A 20,357-nucleotide genomic window follows, 5' to 3' on the forward strand; every position below is an offset into this window, starting at 1 on the left:
GAAAGTTTTTGGAACATTTGAGATACCATAGTACATTTAGTGCACATCTGGTGCAGCTGTGCAGTTGTTGCAAGCACAGTAGTGAACTGCAGGCACACGTCACGCCATTCCAACGGTCGGACGGTATGGTGCGAGATGAGACGAAATATTAGTTTATGATCTGACGTGATCCGGTTTGGTTGTATCCTTCAACAAAACTGATTGATCGAAGAAGTGCCCCACATGTGAGATTTTGTACAAGTGCTGATGGCCTGCAGCACCATCGGATATGTTTGTGCCCGCACTGTACGAAGGTTCTGTTGGTTGGTTTGTTCGTGGTTTGGTCAGTCATGTAATTTGTAGTAATGTCTGTGTAATTTTTGGTAACGGCCTCCAGCCTCCTCCAGTGCGCTCTGTCCTGTGCTGGCGAAATAATGATGACGTGCACTTCACTCCTTTTAGGTGATGATGTAAGTTACTATTGTGGTCTAATGTCCAGTATTGTAGAGTACATTGTTAATTCAGAGTTGTTGTTCTTGTGCTCTTCAGTACAGAGACTGATTTGATGCAGCTCTCCATGCTGCTCTATCCTGTGCAAGCTTCTTCATCTTCCAGTACCTACTGCAACCTATATCCTTCTGAATCTGTTTAGTGTATTCACCTCTTGGTCTCCCTCTACTATTTTTACCCTCCACACAGCCCTCCAGTACTGAATTGGCGATCCCTTGATGCCTCAGAATATGCCCTACCAACCTACCCTTCTTCTAGTCAAGTTATGCCACAAATTTCTCTTCTCTCCAATTGTATTCAATACCTCCTCGTTAGTTATGTGATCTACCCATCTAATCTTCAGCATTCTTCTGTAGCAAAACATTTCGAAAGCTTCTATTCTCTTCTTGTCTAAACTATTTATCGTCCACGTTTCACTTCCATACATGGCTACACTCCATACAAAAACTTTCAGAAACGACTTCCTGACACTTAAATCTATACTCAATGTTAACAAATTTCTCTTCTTCACGAATACTTTCCTTGCCATTGTCAGTCTGCATTTTATATCCTCTCTACTTCGACCATCATCAGTTATTTTGCTACCCAAATAGCAAAACTCATTTACTACTTTAAGCGTCTCATTTCCTAATCTAATTCCCGCAGCATCACCCGATTTAATTCGACTACATACCATTGTCCTCGTTTTGTTTTTGTTGATGTTCATCTTATATCCTCCTTTCAAGACACTGTCCATTCCGTTCAGCTGCTCTTCCAGGTCCTTTGCTGTCTCTGACAGAATTACAATGTCATCAGCGAACCTCAAAGTTTTTATTTCTTCTCCATGGATTTTAATACCTACTCCGAATTTTTATTTTGTTTCCTTTACTGCTTGCTCAATATACAGTTTGAATAACATCGGGGATAGGCTACAACCCTGTCTCACTCCCTTCCCAATCACTGCTTCCCTTTCATGCCCTCGAGTCTTATAACTGCCATCTGGTTTGTGTACAAATTGTAAATAGCCTTTCGCTCCCTGTATTTTACCCCTGCCACCTTCAGAATTTGAAAGAGAGTTTTCCAGTCAACATTGTCAAAAGCTTTCTCTAAGTCTACAAATGCTAGATACGTAGGTTTGCCTTTTCGTAATCTATTTTCTAAGATAAGTGGTAGGGTCAGATCTGCCTCACGTGTTTCAACAGAGTTGTGAAGTATCTAATACCTCGGGGTCACAATTGTAGTGACCTGGTATTAGCAGATCGGAAGTACTTTGGTATACGGTAACGACTTCGTTCATATTCTTATCACACGCACAAAATACGTTCACATGCTGTCATGTTACACATCAAACTGAAACTCAAACCACTCCTTAAGGCAGTCCAGTCTTATCCGCGTGAATGTTTGTTTTTCCGTATATCGATCCTAATCGATTTGATTATCTTTGAATTTTAATATTGTTGTTATTATTGTTGGGTTAATATTTACATGAACTTTCGATACTGAAGATGCTGTGCTACGAGTACAATTCGGACAGTTTTCGACACAAGTAAAGATCGATACTATACAAAGTGTTAATGGTTTTATTCGGCATGCCATCTTTGGTGTTCAGAAGTTTTGTGGTTAATACGAAATGGGCGCCATAGATTTATATTGTGGTTGTTAGTTTATGGAGAATCTTATGACTGAATTTGCAGACATTGCACACATGTGGACAAAGTGCATTTGTGTTATTGTATTGTGAAGTGGCATGTAAATATGTAACAAATGACATCACCTAATTTGCTGTAAATTTACGAAAATACCGTTTTTTGAAACGTTGTTTTCTGCTAGTCAGTCATACCTATTATATTAATTGACACTGGATAACTGCTTCTGTAAGTACAAATTATCGATGTTTTCTTGTTAACTAGAAATGAATTTGATAGGTGCTGTGTTGTAAGATTATCTTGTGCGATAGTGTATAAAACCAAAACATTCGTCAATGTTATATGCTCATAGCCATTTGATTATTATGTGCGACAGTATCATTACCCCTTTGGGTAAACCATTTGGTTCTGTATTTTAATATCATTTCAGAAAATATCCATATTTGTGAGTGGAACACCGTATATTATCGTATTTCAACGTTTCTCTGTGTTATGTGTACATGTTTGAAGCATATTAAAATAGCATCAGATTACCATGAAACAGTAGTTTGTATATATAGTACTGTCTGTTATATTGATGCAAATGAAACTGCGTTTTATTTTTCTGTGTTGGGAAGTTGAGTTTGGTCTCTTTGAGGATTCTGTGGGCTTAAGTCACAGATGTATTAAACTTATTTTGAGTCAAAAGGGAAGTGCATGATGCCAGACGCTCAGAACCGCACATAATGCGTTTATTAATTCGCTTAGAATGCCAAAAACAGTGGTATGTCCCCTCTCCTGCCCAGTCTTAGTGTGTTGCCTTGCCTCTACCTACAGACGCCACCAGCTCACCACCTGCACACCCTCCATGTCCTTCCCCCAAAGAAATTTCCACCGTCTCACTGTCCAGGATCAGGAACCCTGACACCAACCCTACCAACTCGTGAGTCCACTTCACCTTATCTGTCCCAGGCAGGTTCTTTTCGAGTTTTCGCAAAAGTGTACAGTGCCCCGTTTTTAATGGTTAGTGTCTCTTCTGTTGTGTTCAGTGTTTTTCAAATGTTGTGTTTTTAAATGTACTGTCTTTTCACATTTTGTATCATTGTTTTAAAACTATTCATGAAGACATTATTTCTTACATTCTCCCATTAACATCACATTTTAAAATAATTGTGGATTCATGATGAATTGTTTCCTTGTTTTGTGTTTAGCGTCTAAGTTAGATGATAATGTCTACTATCTGAAGAGTGAGTTGATTGTAACACTGCCAGTCCCCTGCCGCCACCCCAATCCTCTGCCACATGGGGCAAGGGGCATGTAGTAACGAAAAATTTAAAAATAAAAAGTAGTATGGGCAGTTCACATGCTAAGTGTAGCTCTTGTTTGCTAGCACTATTTGACAGTGACTTGCACCAGCAAATGGGTCATTCCATGTTAAGGGGCCTGAATTTAAAGGCCTCCACCCATCACTATCCAGTTTTCATCAACTTTTTACAGGAGAGTCATTCCATGTTAAGTGACTTAAATGTAGATAAGCTTCCTAGTCACCCATCTTAAATTGCGATTAATTTTTTTTACAGGATACACATATAGGACTTGCATGAACCCTTCCCAAATAACAGCTCCATAAGTAGTGTGGTTGGGCTAGTAGCAATGTTTTCATGATTTTTTTGACATAGCGACTTAAATGAATTAATCATCAACTTGGTCTTGTCACTGCTCATGATTTAAGGGACCTGTCATGCTGAAACTTAGTTACCCTGCTTAACATTTTGTGTACAGTAGTGTATTTGGAGAACGAAAGCTCAAATTATGTTAAATTTATCATAATATGCCATCAGAGTGGCTCATAAATCTTATTGTAACACATTTGGACTAGTTTAGCTTAGATGTGCTGTTCTTTTCAATTGATCCATAGTGAGGGGATCATCCAGAATGTAGAACATGCCAGAAGAACAAAAATACGCAAAAATATTTAGTCAAAACCAAACAAGAGTATGCTAATGCTCAAATTATGTTAAATTTATCATAATATGCCATCAGAGTGGCTCATAAATCTTATTGTAACACATTTGGACTAGTTTAGCTTAGATGTGCTGTTCGTTTCAATTGATCCATAGTGAGGGGATCCTCCAGAATGTAGAACATGCCAGAAGAACAAAAATGCACAAAAATATTTAGTCAAAACCAAACAAGAGTATGCTAATGTACCTTCCATATATCCCAAGCGGAATAATTATCCGAGGGACTGATGGCCTTTGTAGTCTGGTCCCTTCAACCCCACAAACCAACCAGCTGATAATTATCCATGGGTGTGGAATGAAACAAAAAAATTTTTAAACTTATTTTCATTTTTGAGGTACACTGAATTGAAGAATCATTTTTCAACACTCATACTGCACTGAATTTGTGCAATGAAGTCAGAAACTTCTTGCGGCTGCTGGCAGGTTATTGAAAACATGAGTGCTTGAGTAATTGAGACCTTTGTGGACCAAAGTGACTTTAATCTTCGTGAAGATTGTTCTTAGTTCTTGTGTTGATTCCATGAACTTAACTGCTTGAAAAAGCTGTAGTTAATATTCCTAGTTCCCTAAATAGGTCCCTGCAGGATGTTCTTGACCTGCACCACAAATAATTCTTATTACACATTACTGTACACGGAAAACTTTAGCTTGGCTTAATGAGCTACTTCAAAAATAAGCCCATATATTATGGAATGAAAGTAAGCATATTATGTCAGCTTTTTCTTTTTTATATCTTCTGTGCCTGGTAGTATTTGCATTGCAAATAGAGAGTTGTCTAGTGCCTCAGCAGTTCTGTGGTGCACTCCTCCCAGTTGAATTTATTATCAAACTGTAATGCCAAGAATTTAACAGTCCAATTCTTCTATCTGTTTGTCATTTGATTCTAGCCATATACTGGTGGGAAAACTCTTAGAAATTCTGAATTGAATATAGTGTATTGTATATTTTTACCACCACAAAGAATTGGCTGGGAGTCTTTTATTATTGTTCATGAAAATTTCATGAGCCAATATGTAATTTTTTACACACACACACACACACACACACACACACACACACACACACACAAGAAAAAAGCAAGGGCCCTAAGATGGTACCTTGTGGGATGCCATATGTAATTAGTTCCCTAGTTATCATTTAAATGATGCTTGATAGGCAAATTCATATTTCTTTCCTAATGACATATTTTGTTTTGTGTCAGAGGTATAGGAATTGAAGCATTTTGCAGCATATCTTGTTACACTCTAATATTCTAATTTACTTAATAGTATATTGTGATTTACAGAGTCAGATGCTATGGCCAGATCGCAAAATATACCAGTAGCCTTTAATTTGTCTAATGACGCAAAGTATGTTGTTGCTGTGTATGTAGATATCCTTCTCAATATCAGAACTGTTTAGAAGTCTGAATTTTTGCTTGAGCAATTTGTTATTTGTTGTCAGATGATTAAGAAGCTGGCTGTATATTATGAGTATCTTTTCTAAAATTTTGGAGAATGCTTGCAAAAGTGAAATTGGATGGAAATTGATGGTATTGTTGACTCCTGTCTTAAATGATGGCTTAACTTCAGCATAATTCAACCATTCAGGAAATGTTTCACTGATAAACGACTGGTTGCACATATAGCTTAATATGTTACTAAACTCGGAAGCACACTCTTTAATTAACGTTTTTGATATTTTATCATAACCACTAGAATGTTATGATTTTAAAGATTTTATGATGGACATTACTTCTGCTTGGGTAGTGAGGATCATATTCATGTTAGTGAAGTTATGTGTGGTGTCTAGTCTGAGGTACCCCATGGCAGCTATGCTTTATCAGCCAGTATATACTGAAAGAATAACTTTGTGAAGCTGATTCTTCAGTCATCTCCAGCTTGTCGGCATATCAAAAAGCTCTGCAAGTGGCACCTTCAGTGCTCAAATAATGAGTTATCCAAGTTCAAGGCCTACTCAAAAATTTTATTAGTTTTGGCTCATCTTCAAGAGGCCCATCTCAAGAGGGGTCAATTGAGTCTGATTTTTCCTGGCATCATTAAAAAATGTCCCCACACCCTCCACGTGTCACTTTCCAACCCCTCTGTCCTATAACCTTCTCGCAATTCATGTCCTCTCACTCCCATTGTGCTCCATTGTCTGCCAACACGCCCACCAGTCTTTTCCCCTTCTCTGCTCTTCTCTAGTACCATCAATCTTATCTCCCCCACAGTTACCTGACACTGCAACTGGCAGCCTTTCATGGCTAATATCTAGTCCCTGCACACCCTGCCAGGCAGCACTGACTCCTGTCCTTCCGCCCACTGCCCCACCTCACTCTAGATTGCTGCTTACTTTCATTGTTAGACCATTGCATTCTGGCGAGAGTAGCTGGAGTTATTGGTAGTGTGTGCGTGAGATGTTTGCTCACTTCCGCCACTCAATGTATCATCTTGTCAGATAATTGATTTTGTTAGAGTACAGTGTGAAAAACCACAAGGAAAGTTATGTGATTATATCTTTATCTGACTTCACTCTGTGCTGCGCTGATGTTCAAGACTATGACCATGCGCTGGCAAAATACAGATTATACATACCAATATCTGAATGCCTAAGTTACATTGAATGTGAAAAAGTGGCTTCAGTCAGATTGAATACTGATCTGCTTTGCCTTTATTTTGACTGCTTCATTTAACTCCCACATCCACACTTTGAAGGCTGAATAGCTGTACGATACTATAGTCAGTAGAAAAAGTTTGTTGTTTAGGTAATGTAATTATTTGAAGCAGGAGGCATTATAGCAGTGTGTCATGACATTGAAATATATTTGTTATCTGTCCCCTTATGTTGATATTTTGTTTACTCATGTTACCAAAGTTCCTCTCTTAACCCTTAAATTAGGTTCTCATTCAAATGTTTCTCGTGGTAAGATGTACAGTTTTACACATGAATGGTTTATCCTTTTTGGGATGAGTGAGTTTTATTCCCAGCACATTTCTGAATGTTTGAGCTCCTGCAATCCTGTTGTCAGTGGGAGCTGTGAAATCCTCATAACAGCCAAGATTCCAAAATCCCTTCCTTGCTTCAGATTCATCCGTCTCCCTCATTCAAGTCAACAGGTCCTCCTCAACCCGACAAGCCTCCTTCCTTGATGTTGACTTCCACCTCAAAGGTGTCTTCATCAGTACCTACGTCCATATCAAACTTACCAACCATCAGCAGTACCTACACTTAAACAGCTGCCACCCATTCCATACAAAGAAGTGCCTTCCATACAGTCCAGCCACCCATGGCCGTCACATCTGTAGTGACAAGTAGTCCTTCTTGAAATATACCAAGGGGGTTACAGAGGCATTCACAGAGTGTAATTACTCTCCCAACCTTGTGCAGAAACAGATCTCCTGTGTCTTATCTCACCAGTCACCCACCACCACCCAGTCCCACCATCCACCCACAGAGGAGTACCCTCCTTATGACTCAGTACCACCTAGGACTGGAGCAACTGAACTACATTCTCCTCCAGGGTTTCAGCTTCTTCTCGTGAATCCCCGAAATGAGGAATGTCCTGCCCATTATCCTCCCCATCCCTCCCACAATGGTATTCCGCCACCCACCAAACCTACACAAATCCTCGTCCATTCATATGCAGACCCGGCTCACAAGCCCTTGCCTCATGGCTCATATCCCTATAATAGACCTAGATGCAAGATCTGTATCATACATCCTCCCACCACCACCCACGTCCGCCGCTCGTGGTCTCGCGGTAGCGTTCTCGCTTCCCGAACACGGGGTCCCGGGTTCGATTCCCGGCGGGGCCAGGGATTTTCACCTGCCTCGAGATGACTGGGTGTTTGTGTTGTCCTCATCATTTCATCATCATCCAGGACATTGGCGAAATTGGACTGAGCAAAGATTGGGTAATTGTAAGGGCGCTGATAACCACACAGTTGAGCGCCCCACAAACCAAACATCATCATCATCATCATCATCATCACCACCACCACCCACTCCAATCCAGTCTCAAACATCACGTGCCCCATCAGAGGCAAGGCTATCTGTGAAAGCAGTCATGTGATCTACAAGCTAAGCTGCTACCACTGTGCTCCATTCTATGTGGGCATGATGGTCAACAAGCTGTCTGTCCATGTGAATGGCCACAGACAAAATGTGGCCAAGAAACAGCTGGACCACCCAGTTACTGAGCACATTACCCGAAACGACATTCTTCATTTTGATGACTACTTCACAGCCTGTGCCTTATGGCTCCTTCCTACCAACACCAGCTTTTTGTCTGATTTGCACAGGTGGGAACTCTCCATGCAACATATCCTATGTTCCTGTAACCCTCTTGGTCTCAACTTTTGTTAGTCATCATCCTTTACCCAACTATTGCCTTCCTTGTTCTCAATCCAGCACTACACAGCTTTCTTTTCAACAAGCACACCAACAGTATTTTATGTCTCTCCATTTCAGGCAACCCTGCCCTTCTCTAACCTCCTGACTCCATCTAGCATCCGTACCCTCTCTCCACTTCATCCCTGTATGCTCCAAAAACACTTTATCATCCCCCATTCACACCCTGTTTCCTTCAGAAGGCCATCCAGCTGAAAGTGTAGAAGTTTAATAGTATTTTTATTGTGCTTGAATCAACATCTTTGCTACATGATGAGTAGCAATCTACATTTTTATTTGTATAGATGTGAATGTATGTTGGTATAACATCACAGACCTCTGAAAGTTCTTCATCGATTACTTTAACATTTTGACACAATGTTGCATTCAAATATGTGTGTGGTGTTATATGCCTACGGGAGCTACATATGGTATATAGAAGGATTGTCATGAAACATTTGTTGACTTTAAAAACCTTACTGTCAGACTGTCACTGACACCTTAACTTAGACCTTGGCTACAATACAGATAGGTTTGCATCACAGCCAGCATTAAAAATTTTCAACAGGCTTTTCTTTGGTCAAAGCAGAATGATAGTTTTACAGTCTTTCATATTCTTGCTATCTCCAGGAGACCAATCTGCATCTGGTAGACACTATGGATTGAACCAATGACCACAAAAGCTAGATGATATATTGTAAAACAAAACACACAAATAACATCTACAGTGGAAACATATAGTTCATAACATTGGAGATGTCATCCCAGCAAAATATAACTTCACACTTCAAAGATTATGCTGATGGCTTGCATTGGCCACTGGACCCAAATAAAAGCCTGCTTCAGACTTCTCTCTGTATTACGGTCATCACTTTTACACTTCAGTGTTGGCTTGTCATGTTTTGTAAAGTCACCTACCCACCTTACACTGAATTATTCACCTGTCTTTTCTTGTTTTTTTTTTTTTTTGGATCTGTCTGCCATCTATTCAACTGAATGTACCTCCTTCCCCTTCCATTTCATTTTCATTGCAGTCTTAATGATGCCTTCCACTCCATTCCAGTCCATCTGTACATTCTCTGATTCTTATGTTTGATTTCCTGTCTGTACCAGTTAACAACATCCATCTCTCCATTGTTCACAGAGCAATCTTCTTCTTCTTCTTTTTACCAGGCTTAAAGACTTGAGTGAAACTTGTGGACAGCACTAAACTTTGCCAGAACAGTCTTGCCACAGGCTCAAAGCAGCTCTTGAGTGGTTCAGAAATTCAGTACTCGGATCAACACAACTAATTCTTGCTTGCAGTGGTCATGTGCCAGCAAAAATTGCAAGCCAGTATTGTCATTAATAGACACTTCTTATTGTCTTTAGTACATTTCCGGGATTTGTCCGGAAAGTAATGAGTCTCACTTTTTTCATAATTTATTGTTCAGATAGGTTCAACAACTTAAAATTCTTCGATGTATGATCCTTCTGCATCAGCACATGTTTGCCAGCATATTTTCATGCATAGTAGGCTTTCTGGAACTTCTCAATTGGGATGCTCTTCAGGGAAGCCATCAAAGTAGCTTTTACAGTGTCCATCGACATGAGAGGTTTTCCTTAGAGATTCCTTCCCAACCGACAAAACAAAAAAATTCCGCTGGAGCCAGGTTGAAACTGCAGGGCGGCTCCAGCACTGTTGTCACACCAATGTGAGTCAGGTAAGTTGTGACTAAAAAGGCAGTGTAACAGTTATGTTGGCATGGTGCTGTCTCCATGATGCGTGGAACTCCTTTTGGACATGGGTGACCCGGTGTTTTAGTCTCTGGAGCACTGCCTTGAAACATAGAGCAAGTCCAATATTTCCGATGTCAAGCGAACACTCATTCGATTGTCTGAATTCAGTTACTGACGTGCATGAGTCACACGTTAGTCTGAGAGTGTGACCTCCTCCTGACATTCTCTAAGCATCTTGAGCCACCTGTTTGACTATGATCTGGAAAGGTGATCATTCCTGAAGTCTTCCTTAAGCATTCCAAAAGTTCCTAGCGGTGTCTGTTGAGCTACACACAAAGATTTTTCCATCATAAGTTCTACACTAATGCAGTGTATAGATTCACAGGAGCTGTTCTACCTCTCCAGGAGCACGGAAGCTATTGAGCAACCTGCCGTTTGAAAACTAAGGGTGACAAGCACCAACTGTGAGTGACTGAAACTAAAGTAGTAAGTTCCTAAGAGAGAAGGAAATCGGCGACTTCCAGTCGATACTAAATTACTCCAGGAGTAAATTTTTCATTTACTTCCAAAGTAAATTTATTTATTCCATTACAGGCAGAGAGCACCATTGAAGAGTACGCCACTGTGTTAGTAACTTAATGAGGAAATAAGGCCAAAATTTACCCCTAGGCAGTAATAGTGAATTCTATGGATTATCTGTACTACAAAGAATATATGGAGATGGAGGAAGAGGTGAATATCCCAAGAATGAGGGTTGTAATGGAGAGAAGAGACCCATTTGTGATGTATAGCGAAAGTGATTTCAAAGAGCAGTTTGGAGTCTTTTGAGTTGCTGGAGGCATAACTGCAGCATAATTCTGACAGGAACCATGCTTTGTCTCCTAGGCTGCAACTTTTTTGTCCACTGCAAATCTTTTGCACAGGCACTTATAAAATTGTAGCAGAAGATCTCATTAATATACACTGTGCTGCTGCTGGGAGAGATTTGAACAGTGTGATAAACAGTTTAATTGCCTTAAAGCCACTGTATGTGTCCATGCCACAGAGCCAAGAAAATATATCAAAGAACAAAAGGGAATTCTATCGAACTGGTGGATTCCCAAATGTCATAGGAGCCATAGATTGTGTACATATACCCATACTTTGTCATTCTAGAGCACAAGCGGAACTATACAGAAATTGCAAGAATTTCTTTTCTATCAATACACAAATCATCTGTGATGACGATATGAAGAATTTGAATGTGGTAAACTGTTGGTTGGGTTCCACACACGATGCACATGTTTGGGACAATAGTAGAGTTGCTGAAGAATTTGAAAATGGACAGTATGAAGGGTTGATTGTTGGAAGTAGTGGATATGATCTCTCCAAACACCTTACGTCTATGTTCTGAGCCCACGTATGAGGCGAACGGCGCTACAATAGAACCCATATTGCTAACGGATGTGTAATAGAGCGAGCGTTCGGTGTGTAAAAGAAATGTTTCCAAATTCTCACTACAACAATGCAATTTAAAACAAACAAGTGCGGGAATGTTATTGTGGCTGATGCAGTTCGACACAACTTTGGAGTAGAAGTTAGAGGTGTGTTTCACTCGGGTGCTGTGGAGGTGAATGACATTGAGCAATATGCATTTCAGCCAGAAGAAGATGCTGCAGGCCAAGCCATTAGAAGGTCTGTTATACTTCATTACTTTAAATAAAATTGTACCTAGTTTGCTGGTAAAATTAGAAGTTAGTGTAAAGACTATTCCTTATTAAATGAATAAATAAGCCACTGGATTGTCACTACTGTAGTGAAAAGTGACTAGTTTTATTTATGCATCATTTTATATTTATGTTCTTTTTTCTTTCTTTCGTAAATTTTTTTGCTGGGGATTAACATTCTCATTTTATTTCTTAATTGAGTATACGAAGTCATACAATGTTTTGATTAATTCTAAAAAAAGACTTATTCTATAATATTGCAAATTCAGGCAAATATTAGATTAGAATGTGGTATTAACTAAAATTAGTTCTGATGCTGAAATGATAAACACAAATATTATGCCACACAAGAAACCAGAACATATTAACCATTTGAAAAAATATCAAGGAAATAAAAGATGTTTTATGCATATGAATATTTTCTTATTCATTTACAAAAATCGAAATTTCTCGAGCACATTGGCTGAAGAACTGGAAGCTGAAGTTTGCTCCATTACGTTCTTGAACTTATTCATAATTTCCATTTTGAGGTTATGCTTTTCTTCGAAGATTTCTCTGTGTCTTTCTATTAATAACTTTTTTGCATTTATTCCTCTCGTATTAAATGGATTTTTAAGGAATGAAGCTCGTCTGCTTTTTCAACAACTCTCGGTTCTTCACTACAATCCCATGTTCTCTCCCTCTTTTGCTGGGTGCATTTTCTGATAAGCTCCTGCCAGAGAATGTAGGCCAAGTTTCATGACTGTGGGATAAAGTTCCACCTTCAGCAATTCCATTGCTAGCTTCAGAGCAGTTATCAAAGTTGCTTGAAAGTATTCTATTATCTTCAGATATGTCATTGTTGTTAACTCCAGCTATCCCCTCGAAAACTTGTGGGATCATATCAACAACAATTTGGCTTATATTGTCGATCTTCGTCTCACCTACTCCACCGCCAGTTTGAAATTGTTCTCGATTACATTTAGCTTTCATTTTCTTTGCTTTCGCTTTCATGGCCTTCCAAGTTATGGAAATACAGAAGCGTCCGATCCCGCCCGTCTGCCTTGACCCATGACGTCACAAATACGGCGGAAACGACCATAAACCACGATTCCAATATGGCGCACATAAAGTCGGTACATACACATTAAGAGGACGAAAATACATCGGAACACACACACACACACACACACACACACACACACACACACACACACACACACACACTTTCCACAAAAAGTCTAATGACACTAACGGGGCAAGCGCAGGAAATTGGGTGTTTTAGGTGGGGCAAACTAAATATAAACAAATTTAGACACCCACCCCCATACAAAATCACACAAAACAACGAAACAAAGGATATCACAAAACCCCCGAAATACCACTAAACACAATATCATCTGGAATCTGACACTTCCCTTGATGTATATAGCTCAACAGCAGCTCCCGATCACATAAATTAGGATCAAACACTTCCCTTGGCCTATGTAGCTCAAAAACATCTCCCGATACCAATATCAACATACACAGCCACACATTGGGATCTAACACTTACCCTAACTTCGCACTGTTTATTTTATCCGTCATATCCACTCCTGAACAAAAACAACCGATTAATTTTACTAAAATTACCACACGATGTACAGCGAACAACACTAAATTAACCTTCCCACAAAATCATTCACTCACTAAAACGAATTCTACTACAAACACAACCGACACACTAGCAATTCTGGATAATGAGCAAAAGCAAACTGCCCATTACACCACACAAACGAAAACCCTGAACATACCACCAGAGAGCACAACAAACCACAACACGACGACATCTACAAACACGCCACACAAACCAAACTCCGCGCCGTCATGACGTCACACACGACAACACCCTTACGTCACGGGTCAAAGCCGACGTGTGGGATCGGACGCTTCTGTCGACCCCAAGTTACTTTAAGCCGCTCTTGTGATCTTTGAGAGAGAGCTTCTGCGCTGTATTCAACGTGTATTTTTTCCCAAGCATCCTTTTTCCTTTTTAGCATGTTGATATCGTGCTTTTTAGATACAATAGTAGTTATGTACTTATGTACTTTTTCATTATTCTAGCCAATCGCTCTCTTTCATTTTCTGGTATGTTTTTTGATTGTTTCTTGAATAGGTCCATGTTGTTGCTAGCTCATCAGGTGGTGGGGTTAACAATAGATTCATGCATTAACAGCAATTTTCTTTTTCATAAAACACAGATCTTTTCATTAATTAAAAATAGCATTTAGATTTTCCAATTTTAATGATTCAGTTTAATAATCCTTTCTCACTTCTAAAACAGTAGCGATGAACATAAGTTACGCAAAAGGTGATACAATAATGTCTGCTGACAATCAATATTTTCCAAGAGGGAAAGTAATGAACGTGCCAGCAGTGTGCAGGAATGGCTTACTTCTTTAGTAAAAAGGCGTTACTACTTAAGTTACAATTAAAAAGGTAAATATAAATTGAGCTCTCCAAGAATTACTAAAGGAGTATATTGCTACAGAAGTAATTTACTAATTATATTAGTTTGGTTCTTGCCATTCTAAGAGTTCCTCCCATTCTCTACCCCCACCCACCCATCCTCCCCAACTTGTCCAACTGCTGTGTGACGTATAGTTGCATCACAAAAAATTGCAGCGCATTACTTTCTGACGCTCCCTCTAATCTAGAGAGCAGCAGATTAACTAATGATGCTATCTGTACTACAGTACTGGTGAAGCAGCCCATCAACAGCTCTATCAAAATGGTTCCTCACGATTACTAACTCCTGCATGACATGTACCAGTGGCTATAATTAAAGTGCAGCTACTCAGATAAGTCTAGTGTATGCTGTAATTGTCATATGAGAGAGAAACTTGGTAGATATTCTAATGTGTCAATGTGGAAACAAATTTATGCTGGAAAAATATTAGTTCCAATTTTGGCCACCAGGTGTAAATCTGGCACCGTGAATGCAAGAAAGACAGTTAGATGTAATGGATTAGAAACAGGATGCAGGTAAAGAAAGCTCAAACAAGTGAGAAAGACAATGCTGATTTTATTATTAACCGCCGTTGTCATGCTGTCATAAAGTGTGTAGTGCCAGATTTGCGTCTAGTGGCCAAAATACAAACTAAAATTTTTTCCATCATAGATCATTTCTGCGTTAACGTGTTAGCATATCTACCAAGCTTCACTTCCATATGATATTAAAGCCCACACAGGACTTACTTAGTAGCTGCACTTTAATTATAACCACACATTACATCTGGAACAGGCATTTTAATCTACCATTGATGGTTCCCTTAATTCTCTCCAGCTAAGGGCTCTACTCCTAGTTTTCGGTAGTCACCCTATAGCATGATAACATTGTCTGTGTTATCAGCTGGTGATTTTACTTTACTTTGTAGTTTCATAACCTGGCTCTTTGTGAGATCAAAACTTAAAACAGATCGCTGTGGACTAGTTGTTGGATTGTTTGTGACATTTTGGATGTACCCGCCATGATGATCGAATTGGGGTCTTAATTTTGTTTGTGTCATTAGCTGACATTGTAGTCTCTGAACACTCTATGTGGGTAAATGTTGACCATTTAATTTTAAGATTATTCCATCCATTTAATAAGTTACATTGGAAGTGTGGTGGAAAAAAAGTAAAACAATTTCACTTATATTCAAATGTGTTTTAGACAGTTTACCAGAGAGTTCTAGGAACTGCCAAAATTGAAACTATGGGCCTGAGTTGTGCCTGGTTAGCTCAGTTGGTGGAAGCATTTACTTCAAAAAGTAAGTTGCTGTGTTTCAGTTCTGGTCTGGTCAGGCAAGAAGTTTTACCAAAAGGTTCTATGGCTCTGTAAGTCACTTATTTCTGAGGTATAGTTATCTTCACCAGAGGATAATGACAATACTTCCTTTCTCGTAGCTTTGCGCATTGGTCAGTGAACAAACATACTCTGGGCTGTATTTTTGATAACAAATTTCATAAAATCCTAATTATTCAGGCAGTTACTTAGAAGATGTACCTGTTTGCACCAGAGATACAGTCCTAATTACCACATTTTTGGAAATTTATGCCTTTGACATCAAGAAGTCGCGTTATGTAGTGATTCATTACAGTATTTTTATTAGGACATAGACCTATACAACCTGCAAAATTTTCTGAACCTCGATATTTATTTTAGAAAATCTGAAATGTTATTGTTCTCAGTTTGTTTTATATGTGCCACAAAAATGTAGAATATTGTATCCTGTTAGCTGGTTTGTGTTTAGTGATTGCTTCCCATATACAACTCTAAATGAGCTATTGATCTACCTACATTCTGACTGATGTCAATTTACATTTAGTTTTTAGTGACCATTGACCAAATAATTGCACCTTGTTTCAGTGTAATTTGTTATTGATTACTGTTCTGTTTGTTCTAAAGAAATAAGCTTTTCCTGTTCCTTTTTTGTAAATTTAAACAACAAAATATTTTTTTGCTTATCTCTATCCATAATGTTATCTAATCTTATTTTCAGCAGTGACCATGGATGGCACAAAAGCCCCTTGCAACATATCAAGAAATTTGAAACTAAGTAATGGTAAATACAATGTCTCAGAAAATGGAATGTTTGAAGTGAAGGGTGGTGTGTTCAAAGGTAATATTGCATTACTTTGGCATTATATCCCATTTTGAAAAAAATGTATTTCTATACAGTGTGTTCAGAAATTTGCTGTGCATTTCCAACATGTTGAAAATGATATCCATCAATAACTAGACAAGTCTGAAACCACTTAATTTTATTGGGAACCATTTATGCAGATGTGATTGTGATATACCTATCATGTATGCAGGTATTTCAGTTATTAAAGTCACAAGGTGTGTATGGGCTATTGCGATATACTACAGACTTCACTGTTCCCCCAAGAAAAAAGTCTATATAGAAGATGACATGCAGAGTATCAATGGTATTCCTCTCAATAAAAAACGTAAACCATTTGTGGTAAAGGATTCACTTTTCATGATTCGCTTCCTTCAACTTCGTGCACTGCAGTCACTTTATATGGGAATCATTTCATTGTTTGCCTAACCACAGGTGCAAGCCTGATGCCCTTTTCTTGTGCTACCATGCACAATGATTTTGCTGGGCTCTGTCACATAGAAGCAGAAATGTCCAGCAACTTCTGTTTGTTTAGTTGATTTTCCAGTTCATCAGACATCCAACACATGCTTCCTGCTCTAAATCTGTGTATTTAGCACCTTGCTGAAATGCATCTTCAGTAAGAAAAATAGATTACTTAGTTGAAAGCACCATAATTTAAAAACAAATTGGACATCTAAACATTACACATCACATTCAGTAGCTTTCATAACTGAAGTAAGCTGTTAAATGTTACATAACAGTAGAATGAATCCCAACTTTTCTTTGAACTTCTAACATAATTTACATCTGTAGGCCAGTGCACAGTGACTTTCTGAACACACTGTACAACAGGAATATGCAAGTTATCTATTTCAGCCCAAATTTGGTGTTACATTTATGTTTTGGATGAGTCTGTACACACAATCTGATCAGTCTCTCTTCCTGTTGCAGACTGCAAATATGCATGGACTTCTTTTAAGACAGAACTACGGCTCTTCCGCATGTCCGTAGGAAACAAAATTGCCACATGGAGGTTTGGAGCAGATGTTTCCCAGTCTGACAGTGTTGCAGAAATTGGACAGGAGCATATTGGGTACCATGTGCCACATGTGACCTGTGTGTGCGAGTTGCCACCACGGGGAGCAGTCACTGGTTCTACTGCTCCTCAGCTTCTTGTAGGACTAGACTGTGGGCCCAGTCGTGGTGGTGCTGTATGTATTTGTGACAGCTCGTCTGGGTCTGTAGTTACAACTATCAACGTCTTACACCCGGTAAGATTTCTACCTGGAAATTTGATTTTGAATTAAACTTTTTCAGAGAGTTTCATAGAACTTCTTCATTGTACTTATTTTTTTGTCAAAAGGTCTCATCATTGTCAGTTATTGATGGAGGAGCAAGTCCTGCAAGCAGACTTCTTTCCCCAGCCATCACGAACATGTGTGGGGTGGCTGCTGTGGGCCTTACAGGATGTGGATATGTAATGTTAGTTGACTTGCGGCGGCATGATCCAGATGGCCCTCACACTGCCATCCTTCTCAATGGTAAATGCCTGTGAACTCTTTAATAAAAATTGCAGTGGTTGAAATAATTAAGAAATATCCTGAATTACAGTCTATAATTTTGAGAATATAGGAAAGGTAGATTCCTGTTTACTATAAAAATGGCACATTAAGTGCAGTCTGTTTGTGCCAAATTGTGTATTTAAACACACTGAATGATTTTCTCTTGGCAAATATGTCTTCACTGCAGGATTACTTCAGGTTAACTATGTTATATTGTGTGATTATAGTTTGCTAGAATGAATGGAACAGTTGACAGTACTTTTTAATTGTTTGCTTTTGGCTGTTTGGCCGAGTTCTTGCACAACTGACTCTGTCAACGTTTTTAGGTGCTGTGGGCTGCGTAATTCACACTCGTTGCCTGGTTTTCAAACAGGCTGTGGTGATGCACCACAATTTGTAACTACCTAATTTGACTGCTGGCACCTGCTACCCTCTTCGATGTTTTTTTTATCAGAGAAGGCATTGTTGTTATGTGAAATCCACATTCTGTAGATGATTTTGGATTCTAATGGCTTGGATAGCCAGCAAAATTGTAATAACTTGTGCAGAATTCCAGTCCTTTCTGTTTTATTACCTTTCTGACATCTTTATTTCAGCAGTCACCTTAACTAAGCTGTTCCAGAAATTTGACATTTCCATGACAAGACTGAACTAGTTGTACTTTAGTTCAAGATTATACTTGAGGCAGTGCTCAGCAACAGCTGATTTGCTTGGAAATTTCAGTAGAGTTTGTCAATTATTATCCTTGCACCTCTTCTCAAATGTTCTAGTTGTCTTCCCTCATATAAGACATGCCATATTCACATTTAATGCAGTACATACCTAGTTTGTGGAGATCTAGATCATATTTATCATTAAAAAGATGATCTCTTACCATTTACATACATTGGATGCTCTGTTTTTATAGGAGCCTACCAATCTGTCTGAAGACTGGACCAGCACATGGCAGACGAGTGATTCTTGGATTTGCTTTTTCTTTTTTGGTCTACCATTTCCTTAAGAATAGTTAAATTCTTCAGCGAAGTGTTACAACTTAATGGCCTAGTCTTAGCACAGAATTTCTTTGTGAATGTTGCTGACAGATGGGGATTGTATTTTCTATGTACAGTGTGACCCAGGAATCTGTTTGTTGTTCGCTTAACTAACAAGTCCAGAAAAGGTAGTGGGCCCACTTTTTCAAGTCCCATCACGTGTTTCATGTATTTTAAATGTCCCAGAAGCTCTTTGTGCTATTTCATTCCATGTTATCACACCACAAATTCATCATCCAAGTATTGATAGAAACCCATTTGCTTGAACTTGGCTGATTCGTGTGTATTTGCCTAAGTCTTCATTGTATAGCTTTGCTTCAGTGAGGGATAATGGATAACCCATTGCTACACCATTTGTATTGTTAGGCGTCAAGAAAGTAACAAAACGGGGAAAGTTAAATTTTCGAAGTCCGAACAGAGTGTCATTGCTCAGGCACATAAACATTTTGACAAGATTAGTTGATCACTGAGAGTGCAACATCAACTCTTCTGTGTGGGTGTGAACAAGCTCAATGTAGAGGGTTACATGAGTGCAAACCAATCTTCCTCTGTTACTCTTGTAACATTATGTAAGAAATGCTAAGGACGACAGCAGCAACACCCGACAGCAGCAACAACCACCAGGGGTTCGACAAAGCAGTTCAGACACTGAAACAAATTGATGAAGCAGTTGTAGCAGAAAGGAAGACCACTGACAACTCATGAAGAGCAAAACCAATACGGTCATGACGCAAGTCATAAAAAAAACAGAGCCTCTTCTCGGCACCATAAATACTTCAACTTGATAAGCTAAAGGCAGTCAGTCAGCAGGATCGATGGTGTTAATGTTGTTTGCACTCATTTCTCTGATTATTGTTTTTTAACATCTCACGTATAAGATTGTTTCAGTACCGGTCATATTCCTGCTGCGTTAAGAAATGACCACCATTCGACAACCGCAGGTGATCGAAGTGAGCCTCCATTACCAGCCTCCAGTTTTTGGTAGTCTAGGGCCTACTGACAACATTGAAGCCTGGGGCACAAAGTACTCTTTAAACTCCAACACCACTTGGATTAGATGGCCTACTCAATCGGCTGACCAGGATCAGCATTTAACATGACCTCACAGTACCTGACATTATGGTCTATTTGATGCGACAACACAGGCAGTGACCTGAGAGGGACAGAGTACTCCTACACATCGTGGGCATTGCCATCTCCGAGCAGAACTTGTGAAGGGGCGCATCTTGCACACCGTGTGTGGC

The 20,357-nt window shown here is 39.2% G+C and overlaps 1 protein-coding gene across 1 annotated transcript in view; it reads left to right on the forward strand.

Annotated features, from left to right (window-relative positions):
* The first annotated feature begins 2,148 nt into the window (after nt 1-2,148).
* The window catches only part of LOC126176842 (protein ELYS), a 320,594-nt gene continuing 302,385 nt past the window's right edge, over nt 2,149-20,357 (forward strand). Inside the window, exons 1-4 of the mRNA XM_049924028.1 lie at nt 2,149-2,342; nt 16,416-16,535; nt 17,472-17,791; nt 17,884-18,061. Of these exons, the coding sequence (XP_049779985.1) occupies nt 16,424-16,535; nt 17,472-17,791; nt 17,884-18,061 (610 nt within the window). The 5' untranslated portion in view covers nt 2,149-2,342; nt 16,416-16,423. The remainder of the gene's footprint in view (nt 2,343-16,415; nt 16,536-17,471; nt 17,792-17,883; nt 18,062-20,357) is intronic.

The sequence above is a fragment of the Schistocerca cancellata genome, chromosome 3 (assembly GCF_023864275.1).
Source record: "Schistocerca cancellata isolate TAMUIC-IGC-003103 chromosome 3, iqSchCanc2.1, whole genome shotgun sequence".
NCBI lineage: Eukaryota > Metazoa > Arthropoda > Insecta > Orthoptera > Acrididae > Schistocerca > Schistocerca cancellata.